An 18,244-nucleotide genomic window follows, 5' to 3' on the forward strand; every position below is an offset into this window, starting at 1 on the left:
TGCCCACTAAGGAGCCCTGGGGCTCCAGCCCCTCTCTCCCTACTTCTTAACCCTCATCCTGCTCAAGAGCTGTTAATGCACCCCCCATCTCTGGCCCCCATGGGATCTCTAGGCTCCCACCCAGTTTCCCAGCCTCTTGTTTCTTACAAGGCTCTTCCTGCCAGTAACCCAGGCAACGGGGTGAGTCACTCATTGGACCTGTTCTCCCCTCCTGCAGGGACCAGTGAGGACCTAAATGACCCTTGGGTAAGGAGGCTGCAATAGAGTTTCTGAGGTGGAAGACACAAATCCCAAGCCCTGCCTTGTGCCCTTCCCAGTCTTGACCCTGTAGACCTTCCCAGGATCTACACCTGCCTCCTCCCAGCCAACAGTGTTTGTTGGAGAGTCCTGAGCATGGAGAGAGGGGCCCAAACTCAACTCTGGCCCTAGGCCACCTGAGCACCTACCATGTACCAGGCAGTGATCTAGACACCTAGGATGCATTGGCAAAAAGGACAGACATGGCCCCTGCTCTCATGGAGTGTGACAATGGAGGGGAGCAGACAGCCCATAAACAAGAAAACAAGTAAATGAGCAGGCCCATTTCAGATAGTGGCGAGAGCTATAAAGGGAATAAAATCCTGTAATATAATAGGGGGTGTGGGGAGGCAACATTAGCTGGGTGGTCAGGGAAGTCACTTGAGCAGAGACCTGAATAATGAAAAGAAGTCATCCTGTGGAGGCCCAGACTGTGAGCCAGGCGGAGAGAGGTTAAAGAGCCTGGATACACCTGGGCACCCACCAAGGGGCTTGTTCTAAGTGGCAACTTCCTGACCTTTTGTCCCTGGAATCTCCCAGGGGCTGGCTTTTCTTTCCTCTCTCCACCCTACCCTCTCCAGGACACTGTGCCCCCAACCTCTCTTTTTCCAGCCTGCCCTAGATTCCAAGATTCCTGATTACCATCCAGAGCTGTCTACACTCTTTCATTAAGACTGACTTTGCTTTGACGCAGACTTTGCCAGGCCCCCACCAAGGGCACCTACGATGCCAGCCCAACATCCTCTGTCTTCCCCACACCCCAGAAAAACTTTCCAGAGCTTGGCAGCACACCCTGCAGCCTCCAGGCCCAGTCTACCCACTCACTCTACCCTGTCCCCTGCCTCTTTCTCTCTGTCTCCCTCCCTCCCTTCCTGCCTGCCCCCCCAACACCCCTTCCTTTCAACTAACATTTATTGGCTGCTGACAGTATGCCAAACACTGTGTTAGGTCGTCCACAGGGACTGTAAAGATGAACAAGAATTGCCACTGGCCCTGGAGAACCAGAGTTTTGAGAGACACCAACGAGAGGCCAGGGAACCTGGCTGCTAGTGCTACCAAGGACCATCAAAGAGGTGAGTTATTAGATGTATGAAGTTGAACAAATGACTAAACCTATATATATATATTTTTTTTTTTGAGACAGAGTCTCACTTTGTTCCCCAGGCTAGAGTGAGTGCCGTGGCATCAGTCTAGCTCACAGCAACCTCAATCACCTGGGCTCAAGCAATCCTTCTGCCTCAGCCTCCCAAGTAGCTGGGACTACAGGCATGTGCCACCATGCCCGGCTAATTTTTTCTATATATATTAGTTGCCCAATTAATTTCTTTCTATTTATAGTAGAGACGGGGTCTCGCTCTTGCTAAGGCTGGTTTCGAACTCCTGACCTTGAGCAATCCGCCCGCCTCAGCCTCCCAGAGTGCTAGGATTACAGGCTTGAGCCACCGCGCCCGGCCAACTAAACCTCTTTAACTCTCAGTTTGTCTGTCTACAAAATGGGAAAGTCCCCACATCCATAGAGTTGCTGGAAAGATGTGACAAAATCATGTAGGTAAAATGTCTAGCACAGAGCTTGGCATCTAGAAAGTGCTCACTATATGAGATATCTCGTTATTATTAACCTCACACGTGGTTCTTGACATAGAAGTCTGAGCCTGCTGGGTATCAAAGAAGAGGAAGGGCATGTGATGTGGCTGAACCATGGGCAGGCTGAGCTGGAAGGAGGGCAGACTGGGAGGCTCCTCGGGCCACGTGGTGAAAGGCCTTGTATGTCCTGCTGAGAAATTGGGGCTCATTTGGTCAGTGAAGGATCTTTCTTTCTTTCTCTTTCTTTTTTTAAATTTCTTTCTTTCAACAGTGGTAAAATATACACAATGGAAAATTCACCATCTTAACCATTTTCAAGTATACAATTCAATGGCATTAAGTCCATTTACATTGTTGTGCAACCATCACCACCATCTGTCTCCAGAACTCTTTTCAGCCTTGCAGATCTAAGACTTTGTCCCCATTAAACAACCCCCCGTTCCTCCCTCCCCCCATATCTGTGTTTCAGAGAGCTCTTCTTTCCTTGTTCTTTTCTCTGCAAAGACCCATCTTGTTGGGAAGTCCCTGGAATTGCATGGACTGGAAGGAGGGGATCAATGGGCAGACCTCAGGGCAAGCTCCCATTATGGTGTGGGGGCTCTCATTCCTTCCCTCCTTTCTGGGGATGCTGGCAGGAGGGCTGGGTTCCAGGAAGAAGCTGGAGGTTTATAATGGCTTTTTGTCCCCAGCACACCACAGGCTTCTCTGATCTCCCCTTTCTCAGCTTGTCTCCCTCTGAACACCAATGTTGCATTTAGTGCAGAGGCCTCCCTCCTCCCTGTCCCCTTCTTTCCTTCTAGTCTGTAGGAGAAGACAGCAAGGCAGGGGCAACAGATATCTCACTCTTATTCCATATCCTCCTGTGGTGCACAGAAGACATTAATTCTTTCCTTTTTAAAGGAGCCTAGGGTACAGGGCAGAGATTAAGCCAGGAATCTGGAGGCCACTCCCAGTCTATGTTTGCTAAATTGTGTGTCTTGTCACTCCCCTGCTTAAAACTCTCGAATTGTGGCTGGGTGCAGTGGCTCATGCCTGTAGTCCTAGCACTCTGGGAGGCCATGGCGGGCAGATTGCTCAAGGTCAGGAGTTCGAAACCAGCCTAAGCAAGAGTGAGACTCTGTCTCTACTATAAATAAAAAGAAATTAATTGGACAACTAAAAATATATAGAAAAAATTAGCCAGGCATGATGGCGCATGACTGTAGTCCCAGTTACTCAGGAGGCTGTGGCAGGAGGATTGCTTGAGCCCAGGAGTTGGAGGTTGGTTGCTGTGAGCTAGGCTGACTCTACGGCACTCTAGCCTGGGCAATAGGGTGAGACTCTGACGAAAGAAAGAAAGAAAGAAAAGAAAAGAAAGAAAGAAAGAGAGAAAGAGAGAAAGAGAGAGAGAAAGAGAGAGAGAGAGAAAGAAAGAAAGAAAGAAAGAAAGAAAGAAAGAAAGAAAGAAAGAAAGAAAGAAAGAAAGAAAGAAAGAAAAAGAAAGAAAGGAAGGAAGGAAGGAAAGAAGAAAGAAACAAAGAAAGAAATTCAAAATGGAGACAGCAGAGCATTAAAGCAAGCAATTCTGATCACAGGCCTTGTGGGAGGTCTGAGCAGGTCTCATATCCTAAAGCTGGCCCTGGCCTGGAGGGAGTGAGTTTGAGAAGAGTGATAGTCTAGATGTGAGATGTTGAGGACTTGGGCCAAGGATTTAGGGTCAGAGTTGAAAGGAGAAGAAAAATCTCTCCAGAGAAAAGTGGCAAGATTGGAAGAAAGATTAAAAGAAGTGGAGATTATGACTCTTAACATGTGGTATTTAGAGGTTCTTCTACTTCCCTACTAGACTATGGGCCTCCTGAGCCCTGTGAGAGCTGTGACTTAAGTCCAACCCATCTTGGCCTCCCCAGGGCTATAGCTACACACAGTCTCTACTAAGTGCTCAATAAATATTTGCTGACCCAAATGGGCAAATGAGCAGGGAAGTTCAGGCTGGGGCTGGGGCTGCAGGGAGGCAGAACACCTAAACAGACCTGGCTGCAGGGCTGGGGTCTCCGAGCAATACTGAAGACTGGGAATGTAGTCTTGGGAGGGCTTCAGGGAGACGTGGTGGGAAGAAGGGGAAGCCCTTGCACGTGGAGAGAACTAGGTGGTGGAACAAGGGGCTGTGGGTCTGGAGCAGGAGGTGTCCAGGGGACTGGTAGCAGCTTCTACAAGGGAATTCCCTCCTGGGATGGCCTTTATCCATCTCTGCGGGCCTATTCTAGCTTCCTTCTTGGCTGCTCCAGCACCCCGCTGGTCTTTTTGCTCAGTGTTTCTTGGTCTCAAGCTCTTTACTCCTTTTCACATTCTGCCCCATCTGTCTCCTGGACTCTTCCGTGACATCTGTATCTTAGTCCCTTTCTAACTCCCTCCATGGAGCCCCACCTTTAAGCGTATATCTGGTTCACTGTCTGTCTCTGAGTCTCTCTGCGGTTGTCTTTCCCTCTACTCTGCCTAGACGCACCCCCTTATCTCTTCCTGCCACCCTGTTGCAGTTCAGTACCTGGGGTCGGGGTAGGGGAGAGATCGCCAGGTCCCTAAGAGGCAGCAGGGGCGGCCCCAATCCTTCTCTCGTATTTGCATATGTATGAGGTCGCCTGGGCCAGCGGCGAGGAGGCGGAGCTTGTGGGGATGGGAAGGGGGCGGGCACCCCCAGAGCCGCAGACTATAAAGACCGCGCACGGCGACCGCGGGTCCCGCACTGCTGAGGAGCGGAGCCTCCGACTTGGGGGCTCCTCCTATCCCTGCTGTTCCCCCAACTGCGCCTCCGCCCCACCCCCGCGGCCGAGCCACTACTGGTGTAGTGGTCTCGGCTTGGCAGAAGAGCCTTGAGCGCCCACCCACCCCGTTCCACAGCCTCTTTCCATCTCGGATTTCGGGGCGGCCCCCTCCCCCACCTCTCCCTGCCTCTTTGCACCCTCTTTTTTTGGGTTTCGCTCGGGTTTGTAGCCGTCTGTTTTTGCACCCCTTTTCGTTCTGCTTCTAGACGGTTTGGGGGGTGAAACTGCATTCACACCCCTTCCCCTTGTTATCCTTCCCCTGCTCTGTCAGGCCCCCTTTTCATCGCAGTCGGGGGGCCTAGGATCGGTGCATCTTCCTCCACGTTGCCAGCACCCCGCAGCGCGTGGCCGTGCACCCCGGAATTTGCAGCGGCTGCATATCTTAGCGGGGTCTCCTTAGCCCCGCCACCTTTGCTCCGGGCGCTCTCGGGTGCGTGGAGGGCTACAGCGCGGCGCCCCCGCTTCTCCGCAGCCCCCAGCCCCCCGCGGGGACTCGCCCCGCGCTGCCGAGATGGTCATCCAGAAAGAGAAGAAGAGCTGCGGGCAGGTGGTTGAGGAGTGGAAGGAGTTCGTGTGGAACCCGAGGACGCACCAGTTCATGGGCCGCACCGGGACCAGCTGGGGTACGCGGGGCCCGCGCGCGAGGGGCCGGGGGGAGCCGCCGGGTGACGCCTCGGGGGTGCAGGGTCCCGCCGACGCGGCCCCAGCTCCTCTCCCGGGTTCTTGGCGTCCAGCCCCCCTGCTGGGCTCTGGACTGGGAGGTGGCCGAATCGCCAGTCTAATCTCCCTGCTGGCCGTGCGGAGGCGGAGAAAGTAGGTCACAGCCGCCTTCCCGCCCCCCGCGGAGCCCCCTCGGGCGGGGGGTCGCGGGCTCTCCGCGCGTGTCCGCGCCGCGGCGCTCACACTGCCTCTCGGGGCCTGTCCGCTTCACACGGTCTTCCCCCACCTCTGAGGAGCCCTCACCCTCCCTCTCCCTGGCTCTCACTAGCTCTCCAACCCCGTCTATTTTTAGCTCATGCCCACCCCCTGGACCCTGGGAACATTCTTGAGGGGGCGGGTCTTGGAGGGGAGGTATTGGGGGGGTTCTGCACAGCGGAAGTTGTTTGTCTATATCCCACCGCCGGGTGCTTGGAGCCTTCTGTGGCTGCTTTGTGGGTGGGGGGCTGCAGGGGAGGGGTAACCCTGTGAGTTTGTCCAGGCTGGATGCTGCGCTCAGATGTTGGTGGCAGAGGGAGGAGTGGTCACTGTGGGGAGATGTGTACATCATCCGGTCGGGTGTGTCTGTGGGAGTCGGATGGCTTGAGAGCTTCCCCAGCCTTACCATGGCTGGACTCGGGGGGCGTGAAGGGCGTTGTACCCAGTCGGGGGTCTGGTGATGGGCACAGGTGCAGCTGAATTCTTCCTAAAAAGATTGCCAAGCTGGGAAGTTGAAGCACAGGGGACCTTCTGTGACACAATTTACAATTTATCTACACTGGTCACTGTCCCTGTCGGTCCACCCACTTAGGGGCCCATAAGGTGGGTCCAATGCATTCCTCGCCCTCAGGGAACTCCAGTCCCTGGGATGAGAGGGATGGATCCAAGAAGGTTTGGGAGAATCTGAGGACTTCATGGAGGAAGTGTCTTTTGAGATGGGAGGACTGAGAGTCCAGGGTGTTGGGAATGGTAGGCTGAGGGAGCGATGGAGAGACTGTGTCCCAGGAAGGTGTGGGCAATTCTGCCTTCACTCCCTGCCTCTGCCCAGGGTGTGGGTGTGAGTTGAGGGTGAGTATTAGGTTCTTCATTTCAGCAACTGTGTTCAGGGTTTGGATTGTGCAGGGCACCAAGAAAAAGAAAATTTTGTTTTAATCTTAAGGTCCAGGCTCCGAGGGGCAGTAGGAGAATTTGAATGGTGGCCAGTGTTGGCCTAAAAAGTCATTGTGCTAGCACAGCTTTAGGCATGAGTACCAATGCAGAGGTAAGAGGACCATACCTTTTCGGGACCATGCATGGTTGAGAAGTTGGAAATGTAATTGGAGGCAAAATGACAGCAGCCTATACTTGGAGTTGCCCGAGCAACAAGAATTTAGGTCTCTTGTGGCCTCCACAAGGTTGGACTTCACTGTGCCCTAGGACCAGGAGGGGGCTGGGAGTCATGGCTGGATGCCAGATACAACTGCCTGTTTCCAGATTGTCTCATTTTGCTCCCAGGGGAAGGCTCTAAGATGTCCCTGTGGCTCTGCGACCAGCCTCAGTGCAGAATTTCTGAGTGGGTAGAGGGGTACAAGGGGTAGATGAGGACATGGTGGGAAACTTAGAACCTGCTGACCCTCTTTCCTCCTCCCTAGCCTTTATCCTCCTCTTCTACCTTGTCTTCTATGGCTTCCTCACCGCCATGTTCACCCTCACCATGTGGGTGATGCTGCAGACTGTCTCTGACCACACCCCCAAGTACCAGGACCGGCTGGCCACACCAGGTGAGTGATGGGGCTCCCCCTGCCAGCCACTTTAACTGCTGTTTTGCCTCCAACCCTCTAAAAGAAACTCATAGTTCTTTTTAGGAGTTTGGTTCTGATGACCCAATCACCATGTGCTGGGAAGTTCTTTTTGAAGTCTGCTTTCCTTCCCATTTCCTGCATCTGGGAGCTATATGATCTGGGAGGTGGCAGATAATCACAGGAGATTGCCTTTCCGTGAAGACAATGCCAGATCTTCACCCCATCCCTCATGCCAGCATTCCCTGTGTGTCCATCTTCTTCCCCTATGTGCAGCTCCTCATGTTATATATACCCCCCACTCCTGCCCTTGTCGGCTACAGGCTTGATGATTCGCCCCAAGACTGAGAACCTTGATGTCATTGTCAACGTGAGTGACACTGAAAGCTGGGACCAGCATGTTCAGAAGCTGAACAAGTTCTTGGAACGTGAGTGTGATGCTGGCTACATGGCAGTCCAGGATTTGGGGCAGGGGAGGGGGGCATCCATGGAAGCAGAACATCAAGCCCGTAACTCTCTCCCTTCTACCGCCTTAGCTTACAATGACTCTATCCAAGCCCAGAAGAATGATGTCTGTCGCCCTGGCCGCTATTATGAACAGCCAGATAACGGAGTCCTCAACTACCCGAAACGTGCCTGCCAGTTCAACCGGACCCAGCTGGGCGACTGCTCTGGCATCGGAGACCCCACCCACTATGGTTACAGCACTGGGCAGCCCTGTGTCTTCATCAAGATGAACCGGGTACCCAAGGGACAATGGAGGGAGGGAGCTGGAGCCACCTTCTGCTGACAGTTGTGTCCTTTCACTGGGGCTAATAGGCATGAGAAGGATTTTTATGTTTATTTTATTTTATTTTATTTAGACAGAGTCTCGCTCTGTTGCCCTGGCTAGAGTGCTGTGGGGTCAGCCCAGCTCACAGAAACCTCAAACTCCTGGGCTCAAGCGATCCTTCTGCCTCAGCTTCCCGAATAGCTGGGACTACAGGCATGCACCACCATGCCCAGCTAATTTTTTCTGTATATTTTTAGTTTGCCAATTAATTTCTTTCTATTTTTAGTAGAGACGGGGTCTCGCTCTCACTCAGGCTGGTTTCAAACTCCTGACCTTGAGTAATCCACCTACCTTGGCCTCCCAGAGTGCTAGGATTACAGGTGTGAGCCACCCTTACCGGCCTGAGAGGATTTTTAGATGTTTGAATAGCTGAGAGAACAAGAGAGGTAGGGCGAGTGGAGGCTAAGCTCCGTAGTTGGAATGCCAGATGCCAGTCTTTTTCTTTTTTAATAGAGGTGAGGTCTTGCTATGCTGCCCAGGTGGGTGTCAAACTTCTAGGCCAGAGCGATCCTCCTGCCTCAGCCTCCCAGTTAGCTGGGATCACATGAGCATGCCACCTTGCTTGGCTTTGCTCAATCTGGACGCCTGTCTTTGACAACTTCTTCCTTTGACTCTCACCATCCTTCCTCCTCACTCCAGGTCATCAACTTCTATGCAGGTGCAAACCAGAGCATGAATGTTACCTGTGTTGGGAAGGTGAGTTTGCTGGGCCCTGTCCACCCACCCACCTGTTTGTCCTCCATGGTTTCAGTGTAATTCACCCATCTCTCCCTTACCTTCCTTGCTCCCAGAGGCCCCAACACTATAGGGACAAGGGGGTAAGAGTGGGCTCTGATGTGGCTTGAACTCTGTGGGCTCCCACCCCTCTTGCTTCTCTCTAGGATGCAGAAGCTGCTCTCAGGGGGTTAGACACACCTGCTCCTCCACCAAAGCCCTGGCCTCTGGCTTCTTTCCTTAATGCCTCCACTTTCTTCATCCCTGATGGTCCGTGTCTTCTACTGTCCCTCCCATATGGCTCCTGCTCTCAGTTCCCTTTAGGTACCTGGTAGCTGCTGATCTGTGAGCACCATCTGCCACCACTAAGTTGTCCTTGGAAGTCTGCTCCCCATCCCTCACCCCACCCCTAGAAACTTGCTACCTATCTCCATTCATGCACCCTTCTTGTTTCCTCCTGAGCCCTTACTCATTGTCTGTTTTCTCTTGGCTCTGCTCCAGAAACCGATTCCCAAGGATGGGGTAAGAACTTGGGGTAGGAAGGGAGTAGGAGGCTTCTGTGTCATTAGCAGCCTTCAGGAGTTCCCAGTCTGATGACAGAGACAGGCTCTCTCCTCCCATGCACACACACACACACCAACTCACAGCTTGAGGGAAGCAGACTTGAGGCAGGAGTAAGTGGGGGGTGAAGGAAGAACGAAGGGAAGTCTAGTGAGCTTCTGGGTGCCTGCCATCCCAACTTACGCGCCCCTACCTTCCTGCACACCCACAGCGAGATGAAGATGCTGAGAATCTTGGCAACTTTGTCATGTTCCCTGCCAATGGCAACATCGACCTCATGTACTTCCCCTACTATGGCAAAAAGTTCCACGTAAGTCCCGGGAGAGGCCCAGGGTGGTGGCTCCTAAGGGGCGGATCGGGGATCCTGGGAAGGAGGCTGAGTTGCCCCAGGCCCAGACCCCGGCACTGCTCCTCTGGCCCAGGTGAACTACACGCAGCCCCTGGTGGCTGTGAAGTTCCTGAATGTGACCCCCAATGTGGAGGTGAACGTGGAATGCCGCATCAACGCCGCCAACATCGCCACAGACGATGAGCGAGACAAGTTCGCCGGCCGCGTGGCCTTCAAACTGCGCATCAACAAAACCTGAGGCCCCTTCCTCCTGCCCCCATCTCTCTCCTGTGGATGCTTCTGGAATGTCCCTGACCCTGCCTGATCCCTCCCTCACCCACCCCAAAGGTATTTTTTATAACAGAGCTATGACTTGTCTGAGCCTCACACCCTTTTCCTTGACTTCTCAGCACAGCCTGATGTCCACTGTGAGTCCCTGGCCACACACAGTTCCCGCCATCTTCTCCCAACCTTAGCTCAGTGGGAGACAGGGAGCTGGGCTGCCAAGATGGCCACAGAGGAGCAGGAGCCTTTGTAGTTCTGGTTTAGCTGTGAGAGCTACTCAACTCTCCTGCCACTGACCCACCTACCCCACCTACACACACCCACCCACACACACACCCACACCCCACGTTCACCCCTTTGCTTCCCAGAGATGAAGGTGGTACTCCCTCCTGCCAGTTCTAAGCTTCCTCCCTCGTCTACACCATTGCTATCTTGGTGATTTTGACCTACCTGGCTCCTCTGGCAGGGCGTCCCCCCTCCTCTCCATCCCTAGTCCCGCCTCTGAAAGGCAGCCATTTGTACTTGAGGACAAGGTGGTTCTGTGGCCTTTTCCCTCTTTCCTGGAACATCCTGCTTCTCACCCTGTGGTGAATCCGTGAGTTGGGAAGTGAGAGACTTAGAAGAGAAGCCCCTGTTGGCCCTTGAGAATTCTCTAGCAGCCCCTGACTTCCATTTCTTCCAGCTCCTCCTATCACCCAAATAGCCACTGCCCAGGGGGGCGGGGCTGACCTAGGCTGAATATCCACTTTGTTTTTGCCGAGGGCTCCCTTCCCCCATTGGCCTTCCCAGAATATCCTCCAAGTTGCACTTCCCAGGGAGCCCTGGGGGAGGGGCAGCCATTTTGGCTGCATCCCCAGCGGCCACCTTGGAAACATCAGCTGGCTATGGGACTATTCCACCTCCTTCCCCTGAGCCCAGATCTGCCCCCACCATCCTCTCTCTCTGGCTTCTCTTAGCAAGTTATCAACTTATCACTAACTCCTTTCCTCTCCTCCGCATGCCAGCCTGAAAGTTCCAAATACCCTCCTCAATCTAGGCTCTGAATTTCTTGGCTCCATCTCCTTCAGACCCCTTTGCCTTTTAAAAAACAAACCCCATAATGCCCATAGAATGTTCAATGAGGGGCCTCTTCCTGCTCTGAATATTCTTTAGCTGTAGAGGCATTTTAACTCTTTCCCCTCCAGTGTCCCTTCACTTCCTCACCCTCTCTAACCTCCCTTTTCTTTTCTTAATGCTGCAGCCTCCACACTCCACCCACAGACAGACCCTTCCCTTTTTTCTCTTGCTGGATCTGTGTCTCCTCCCTTTGGGTCCCCATGTTTTCCTGCACCTCCCCTCCCCAGTGGTCTCTCTCTGCAGTTATTTAATGCCTGTGTCAGATCTACTGTAAAAAGAGGATAAAGTACAATAAAATGAGAGCAATTATATATATAAATATATATCATATACAGAGCCCTGTGTGCAGGTTGTTCCTTTCTGAGCATTTGGAAGAGCTTAGGGAAAGGGGTGGAAGGGGGATTTGGGTGATCCTGGGGGTTACCCAGCTCTTGGGGGCCACTCCTCACCTTTGACCTCTTCCTTCTGGTGCCCAAGCATCTATCCACTTCATCTCCTTCACTTCAACTAATTTAGTGCACAACTAAGATAGTGCACTATCTTGAGATCACTCAATATAAGAAAGACAGGGGGCTGGGCATGGTGGCTCATGCCTGTAATCCTAGTACTCTAGGAGGCCAAGGCGGGCGGATCGCTCAAGGTCAGGAGTTCAAAACCAGCCTGAGCAAGAGTGAGACCCCATCTCTACTAAAAATAGAAAGTAATTGGCCAACTAAAAATATATAGATACCTATATATACCACATATAGGTATGGTTGCCCATGCCTATAGTCCCAGCTACTCGGGAGGCTGAGGCAGGAGGATTGCTTGAGCCCAGGAGTTTGAGGTTGCTGTGAGCTAGGCTGACGCCATGGCACTCTAGCCTGGGCAACAGAGTGAGACTTTGTACAGTGACTTTTTACAGTGCTTATAAAGTGCCTACTGTGTGCATTCTAGGCACCATGAGGACACACTTATGAAAGAGGCAGAGTTCCTGCCCCCAAGGAGCTCCCCAGTTTAGCGGGAGAGGTGAGGAGCACACGAGAAACTCTCATACAAGGTAGACCTAAACGTGCTTCATGGAAGGGGAGAAAGCTGGCAATGACCAATTTTAGAGTGATCAACCACTTGCTCTCCGGGGCTCCAAAGGGAAAGTTTCTTACAGAAGGCAGCATTTAAGCTGGGGCTTAAAGGATGTGGCGGTTTAGGGAGAGAAGAGCATCAGCAAATGCTTAGAGACACTAGAAAAGTTGACTAGAAGAAACATAGATCTCAAAACAACGTGAACCAGATGATCCTAATTTTGTGTAAAAGTGCACACACATACATAAACATAAGCATAGAAGAAAAGGATGGATGGTTATATACTTGTAGTTCATTGTAGTAAAGGGGGAAGGGAATGGATTTATAACTAATTTTTATTTTCTTGGGGCTTATATATTTATTATTTTTGCAATGAGTTGGTCTTAGTATTTGTCTTGAGAAATAGCTTTATTAGTATCCATATGCATACATACATACACAATTCTATCATGAATACATAATAGACACACACATACTGGGTTTTGGTCATTGTTAGACCAAAATTGGATCCTATTATTCACATTTTCATGCATCTGACTTTTTCCACTCAGAAACTATTGTGTGCTAGTACTTCCCCTGGTAGAGCTCAAATTCTTTTTTTTTCTCCCCACGAGTAGCTTTTTATTACAAAATGAAACAAGTCTGTCTCCCTGAGTGGAGAGAGACTGACTCACTGCCTTACTCTTCTAACTCATTTTTTTTTTTAATGGATACATAATATTTTGTTTTTCTATTGGGTTGTTATCCCCTTGTTAATTTGTTAGAGACCTTTAATAAAGTTTTTTTTTTTTTTTTTTAAACAGTCTCACTCTATTGCCCAGGCTAGAGAGTGCCGTGGTATCAGTCTAGCTCACAGCAACCTCAAACTCCTGGGCTCAACTGATCCTTCTGCCTCAGTCTCCCGAGTAGCTGGGACTACAGGTATGCACCACCATGCCTGGCTAATTTTCTTCTATATATATTTTTTGGTTGGCCAATTAATTTCTTTCTATTTTTAGTAGAGACAGGGTCTTACTCTTGCTCAGGCTGTTTGTTTTTTTTTTTTTTTTTGAGACAGAGTCTCACTTTGTTGCCCAGGCTAGAGTGAGTGCCATGGCATCAGCCTATTCACAGCAACCTCAAACTCCTGGGCTCAAGTGATCCTTCTGCCTCAGCCTCCCAAGTAGCTAGGACTACAGGCATGCGCCACCATGCCCAGCTAATTTTTTGTATATGTATTAGTTGGCCAATTAATTTCTTTCTATTTATAGTAGAGACAGGGTCTCACTCTTGCTCAGGCTGGTTTTGAACTGACCTTGAGCGATCCTCCCACCTCAGCCTCCCAGATTGTTAGGATTACAAGGGTAAGCCAACACTGGCCTATAAAGTTTTTTCTGCTTTGCAAAATTTCCCCCAATCTACTGTTTGCCTCTTGACTTTGTGGTATCTTTTGCCATTTTGCAGCTAGGGCAGTGCCTCACACCTGTAATCCCAGCACTTTTTTTTTTTTTTTTTTTTTTTTTTTTTTAAAGTTTTTTGGTGACAACCTATATTGTCAGTTTAGTGGAAAAAAAAAAAAACAGAAAAGTTTTTTGGTTTCCATGTAGTCAAATTTGCTTAGCTATTCTTTTGTAGTTTCTGGATTTCTAGTCATTAGGGTATACTCTCATTTTCCAGAATTTTTTTGTCTGGTGGGATATTAATTTCATTTTAATTTTTATATTCACTTTATATTCATCTGGTTTATTTTTTATTTATTAGCAGGTATAGTATAAATTAGTAGTCTAGTAGTAGAGTAGCATAGTAGTAGTAGTATAGTAGCATAGTAGTATTAGTAGTATTAGCAAGTGTAGTATGAATTCCAGTTTTGTGAGCTTCATTTATTTTTTATAAATGCTAATTCGGCCATATAATAATTTTCCTATATACTGACATCTACTTCTGCATTCTTACTTGCTCCTCTTGGCTTGTCTAGTATTTCATATGCTGAGCCAGAGTGATCTGATACCAGCAATGTTTTTTTTTTTTAACGACATTGATATTTAAAGACAGGGTCTGGATATATTGCTCAGGCTGGCCTTTAACTCCTGACCTCAAGTGATCCTCCAGTCTCACCAGCCTGGAGCCGGGATTACAGGTGTGTGCCACTGCGCCCTGCTAATTGGAATGTTTTCTTGTTCTTTTATTTTCTCAGTGCTTTTGCTGGAAGATAAAACTAATATTTTTCTATTTACTATCCAATCTAGCTTACTAAATTCTTCTAATTTCGTAAAATCTCTAGTAAAGTCTTTTGAGTTTTTTTCTTTTTTTTTCCTTTTTGAGACAGAGTCTCGCTCTGTTGCCTGGGCTGGAGTGCAGTGGCATCAGTCTGGCTCCCAACAACCTCAAACTCCTGAGTTCAAGCAATCCTTCTGCCTCAGCCTCCCTAGTAACTGGGACTACAGATCACAGATCATGCACCACTGTGCCTGGCTATTTTTTTCTATATATGTTTAGTTGTCCAGCTAATTTCCTTTTATTTTTAGTAGAGATGTTGTCTCGCTCTTGCTTAGGCTGGTCTGAAACTCCTGAGCTCAAACGATCCTTCCGCCTCGGCCTCCCAGAGTGCTAAGATTATAGGAGTGAACTACCGCGCCTGGCCGTCTTTTGAGTTTTTAGGTACATAATTCCATGATCAAAAAGGCAGATACAGGCCGGGCGCGGTGGCTCACGCCTGTAATCCTAGCTCTCTGGGAGGCCGAGGCGGGCGGATTGCTCGAGGTCAGGAGTTCGAAACCAGCCTGAGCAAGAGCGAGACCCCGTCTCTACTATAAATAGAAAGAAATTAATTGGCCAACTAATATATACAAAAAAATTAGCCGGGCATGGTGGCACATGCCTGTAGTCCCAGCTACTTGGGAGGCTGAGGCAGGAGGATCCCTTGAGCCCAGGAGTTTGAGGTTGCTGTGAGCTAGGCTGATGCCACGGCACTCACTCTAGCCTGGGCAACAAAGCAAGACTCTGTCTCAAAAAAAAAAAAAAAAAAAAAAAAAAAAAAGGCAGATACATGGTTGTGCGTGGTGGCTCATGCCTGTAATCCTAGCACTCTGGGAGGTGGAGGTGGCGGATTTCTAGAGGTCAGGAGTTCGAAAGCAGCCTGAGCGAGACCCCATCTCTACTAAAAATAGAAACCAATTATTGACAAACTAAAAATATATATACAAAAGAAAAAAATTAGCCGGGTATGGTGGTGCATGCCTATAGTCCCAGCTACTCGGGAGGCTGAGGCAGTAGGATCCCTTGAGCCCAGGAGTTGAGGTTGTTGTGATCTAGGCTGACACCACGGCACTCACTCTAGCCTGGGCAACAAAGTGAGACTCTGTCTCAAAAAAAAAAAAAGGCAGACACATATATATATTTTTACCAGTGATCATCCTTTTTTTGGTCCTCTTGAATACACTAAAACCAGTGTTAATGGATATCCTTAGATAGTTCTTGATTTTAATTGAGCTTCTCTTAGTGTTTAATTATTTAGGATAATATTGACTTATTGGTATTCCATTAGCAGTCTATTACTATTTTAATTAAAGCTTTATTTTTTTTTAATGACTGGCTGCTGAAATTTAATCAAATTCCTTTCAGCATCTGCTGATACCATATAACTTTTCTTTTTAATTTGTTAATATAATGAATTATGTTGATAGATTCTCTGTTAAGTAAACCAACTTTGTGCTTCCGGAACACTCTATTTGGTTACAGTGTAATTTTTCTGATTCATCAATATATTCATATTTTATTTAGAGATTTGGCATCTATATTTATAAATTAATTTGGTTTCTAGTTTTTTTGTAATCTTTATCGTTTTAACATTCATGAAGTCAGCATAATTTTAAATGAATTAGAGATTTCACTCTTTTCCCATGGCCTAAAATAGTTAAATATTGGACTATTTGGTTCTTGATCTTCGTTTTCTTCAATTAGCTCTTTTTTTTGAGACAGAGTCTCATTCTGTTGCCTGGGCTAGAGTGCTGTGGCATCAGCCTAGCTCATAGCAACCTCAAACTCCTGGGCTCAAGCAATCCTTCTGCCTCAGCCTCCTGAGTAGCTGGGACTACAGGCATGTGCCACCATGCCCGGCTAATTTTTCCTATATATGTTTTTAGTTGTCCAGCTAATTTCTTTCCATTTTTTTAGTAGAGACGGGGGTCTCGCTCTTACTCAGGCTGGTCTCAAACTCCTGAGCTCAAATGATCTACATCCTCGGCCTCCCAGAGTGTTAGGATTACAGGCATGAGCCACCGTGCCCGGCCTTCAACCAGCTCTTGAGTTTTTCTTTTTAAAATGTGTGTTTCTCTTTCTCTATATATTTTAGGCCCCTGCTTGTGGATTTACCCTTTCAACTAAATGTTTTTCTTTCAATAATTTTAGTTTGTATCTTTTAGGCTATATACTAGGTTCTTTCCTTTTAATGATGTGAACATTTAAGGCTATACAGTTTGCTCAGGCATGACTTTTAGATTTGGAGATCCTGTGTTCCTAAAATGAAGGAGAAAAATTTTCTAAATTAAAAAATAGGATATACTGATTTAAGGTTGTGAATTGCAAGTCTGGAATGGAGTCATGAGGAAATTGGGAAAACTGATTCCAGACCTCACTGGGATAAGGCCTGGGCTCTTTGAGCCCGAGATTGGGGACCATGTCTGCCACAGACCCTCAGGGCCCAGAGCAGTGCCTGGCACAGAGTAAGGCACCACTGAATACCTACTGACTAGAAGGGACAGATGACTGACTGAACACCACAAGAGGGAAAGCTAGCAAGTGGAACCAGAGAGGTTATAGACTCACTGAAGGTCACACAGCTCATGGCAGAGCTGACCTGAAATCCCAAACCTCATCAATTCTCAATCCAGGGATCTATCAGCTCACAAACAAGGGATTAGCAGGGTCAGAATGGATCTGGCTTCTGAAACAATACAGCCGAAATAAAAACAGAGTTAGTGACACAGTCTAGGGAAATGTTGAGGGTTAAGGGGGTGCTACATGCTGGTCAAAAAGGGAACTTTTCTGTTTACTTGAAATTTGCAGAGTAGATCTAAGTGTCCTCACCATGTGCATACACGTGCACACACACACACACACACACACACACACACACACACACACACACACAGAAATGGTAACTGTGTGATGATGGATGTGTTAATTAATTTGATCATGGTAATAATTTCACAGTATATACTATTTATCAAATCATCACATTGTGTATCTTGACTATATACAATTTGGGGGGGGGGGAGAATCACACGTACCTCAATAAAGCATAAAAAGAAAGAGATCTTATCAAAGTGACCTGTCTATGGAAACAAGAAGAGGGACTGAGTTTCAAGGGCTCTGGTTCACTCAGTGGGTGCAGCCAGATGTTTAAGCTAAAGGTCTCTGAAACAGGTGGATCCAGGTCTCCTGGGGAGTGTTTGGCATTCCCTAGTATGGTGGTCCTGACGGCAGGAAGGCTGGTGGCTTCACAGCTCTCTGGGATCCTTGGGGCAAGGCAACGGGTCCCACTGGTAGTTTAATCCTGGTTGATGGGCTGAGGCCAGTGGCCCCAGAAGCCCCTTTGGACCTTAGCACCCCTCTCTAGCACCAGGGAGGAGGAAGGACAAGCCATGTGCCCCCTGACTAACCATCCCGCCAAGCACTGGCTCAGGAAGCAGTGGGCGACGGGGAGAGCCTGCCCCAGCCCCCCTCCCTAGGAGCCAGCAACACTGAGGACAGAACGGGCAGGGGGGTGCCGAGCTCCCCAACCCTACTCTCCTCCCTATCCCAAGAAGCCCTTTGAAAGGTTTTCCTGGCAGAGTTTAAAGCTTCAATTCATTCAACCGCCTGGCATGACGCCCAGGATGAGGGGATGCTGGGAAGGCCCCAGCCCCGCACCCCAACCCTTACCTTAGCTGCCCCTACTTTCCTGGGACCCCTGCTGGCAGGCCTCCTATTGGCCTCTCTCCATCCAGTGGCACCCACCCCCTTTCTCCTTGGGAACCCAGGTATCCTGCCATTTTCCTGTGGAGCAGATGGCCACCCTGGAGGCTCAGGCTTGCTAAATCAGACATTTAAATCCCATAATCCTTGGTGAGAGGCTGGCGAGGGGGCAGCAGCCCAACCCTAGAAGCAGGGGAGGGAAAGAACCTTGTGCCAGCCCTGGCAGGAGGGGAGGAGGGACAGTTGGTTCCCTGCTTGT

At 49.3% G+C, this 18,244-nt stretch overlaps 1 protein-coding gene across 2 annotated transcripts; it reads left to right on the forward strand.

The window, feature by feature from the left end:
- Positions 1–4,586: 4,586 nt before the first annotated feature.
- Positions 4,587–11,325, forward strand: ATP1B2 (ATPase Na+/K+ transporting subunit beta 2). Of its 2 annotated transcripts, XM_075994136.1 has the most exons (9): positions 4,587–5,302; positions 7,007–7,135; positions 7,477–7,581; positions 7,690–7,895; positions 8,625–8,681; positions 8,777–8,803; positions 9,201–9,221; positions 9,472–9,570; positions 9,683–11,325. In XM_075994136.1, exons 1-9 carry the CDS (start codon positions 5,191–5,193, stop codon positions 9,845–9,847), a joined length of 921 nt encoding a protein of 306 aa, XP_075850251.1. In that variant the 5' UTR covers positions 4,587–5,190; the 3' UTR covers positions 9,848–11,325. The 2 variants fall into 2 exon arrangements, with proteins under 2 accessions (XP_075850251.1, XP_012631554.1); XM_012776100.2 differs by lacking the exons at positions 8,777–8,803; positions 9,201–9,221.
- Positions 11,326–18,244: the final 6,919 nt, after the last annotated feature.

This window comes from Microcebus murinus, chromosome 18, assembly GCF_040939455.1.
Source record: "Microcebus murinus isolate Inina chromosome 18, M.murinus_Inina_mat1.0, whole genome shotgun sequence".
Lineage (NCBI taxonomy): Eukaryota > Metazoa > Chordata > Mammalia > Primates > Cheirogaleidae > Microcebus > Microcebus murinus.

Bases quoted from the DNA above. Each gene is read 5' to 3' on its own strand.
- ATP1B2 (XM_075994136.1), top strand. From the start codon at position 5,191: ATGGTCATCCAGAAAGAGAAGAAGAGCTGCGGGCAGGTGGTTGAGGAG. The intron at 8,682-8,776 runs GTGAGTTTGCTG...CCTTGCTCCCAG, and splicing joins ATGTTACCTGTGTTGGGAAG to AGGCCCCAACACTATAGGGA. The intron at 8,804-9,200 runs GTAAGAGTGGGC...GCTCTGCTCCAG, and splicing joins AACACTATAGGGACAAGGGG to AAACCGATTCCCAAGGATGG.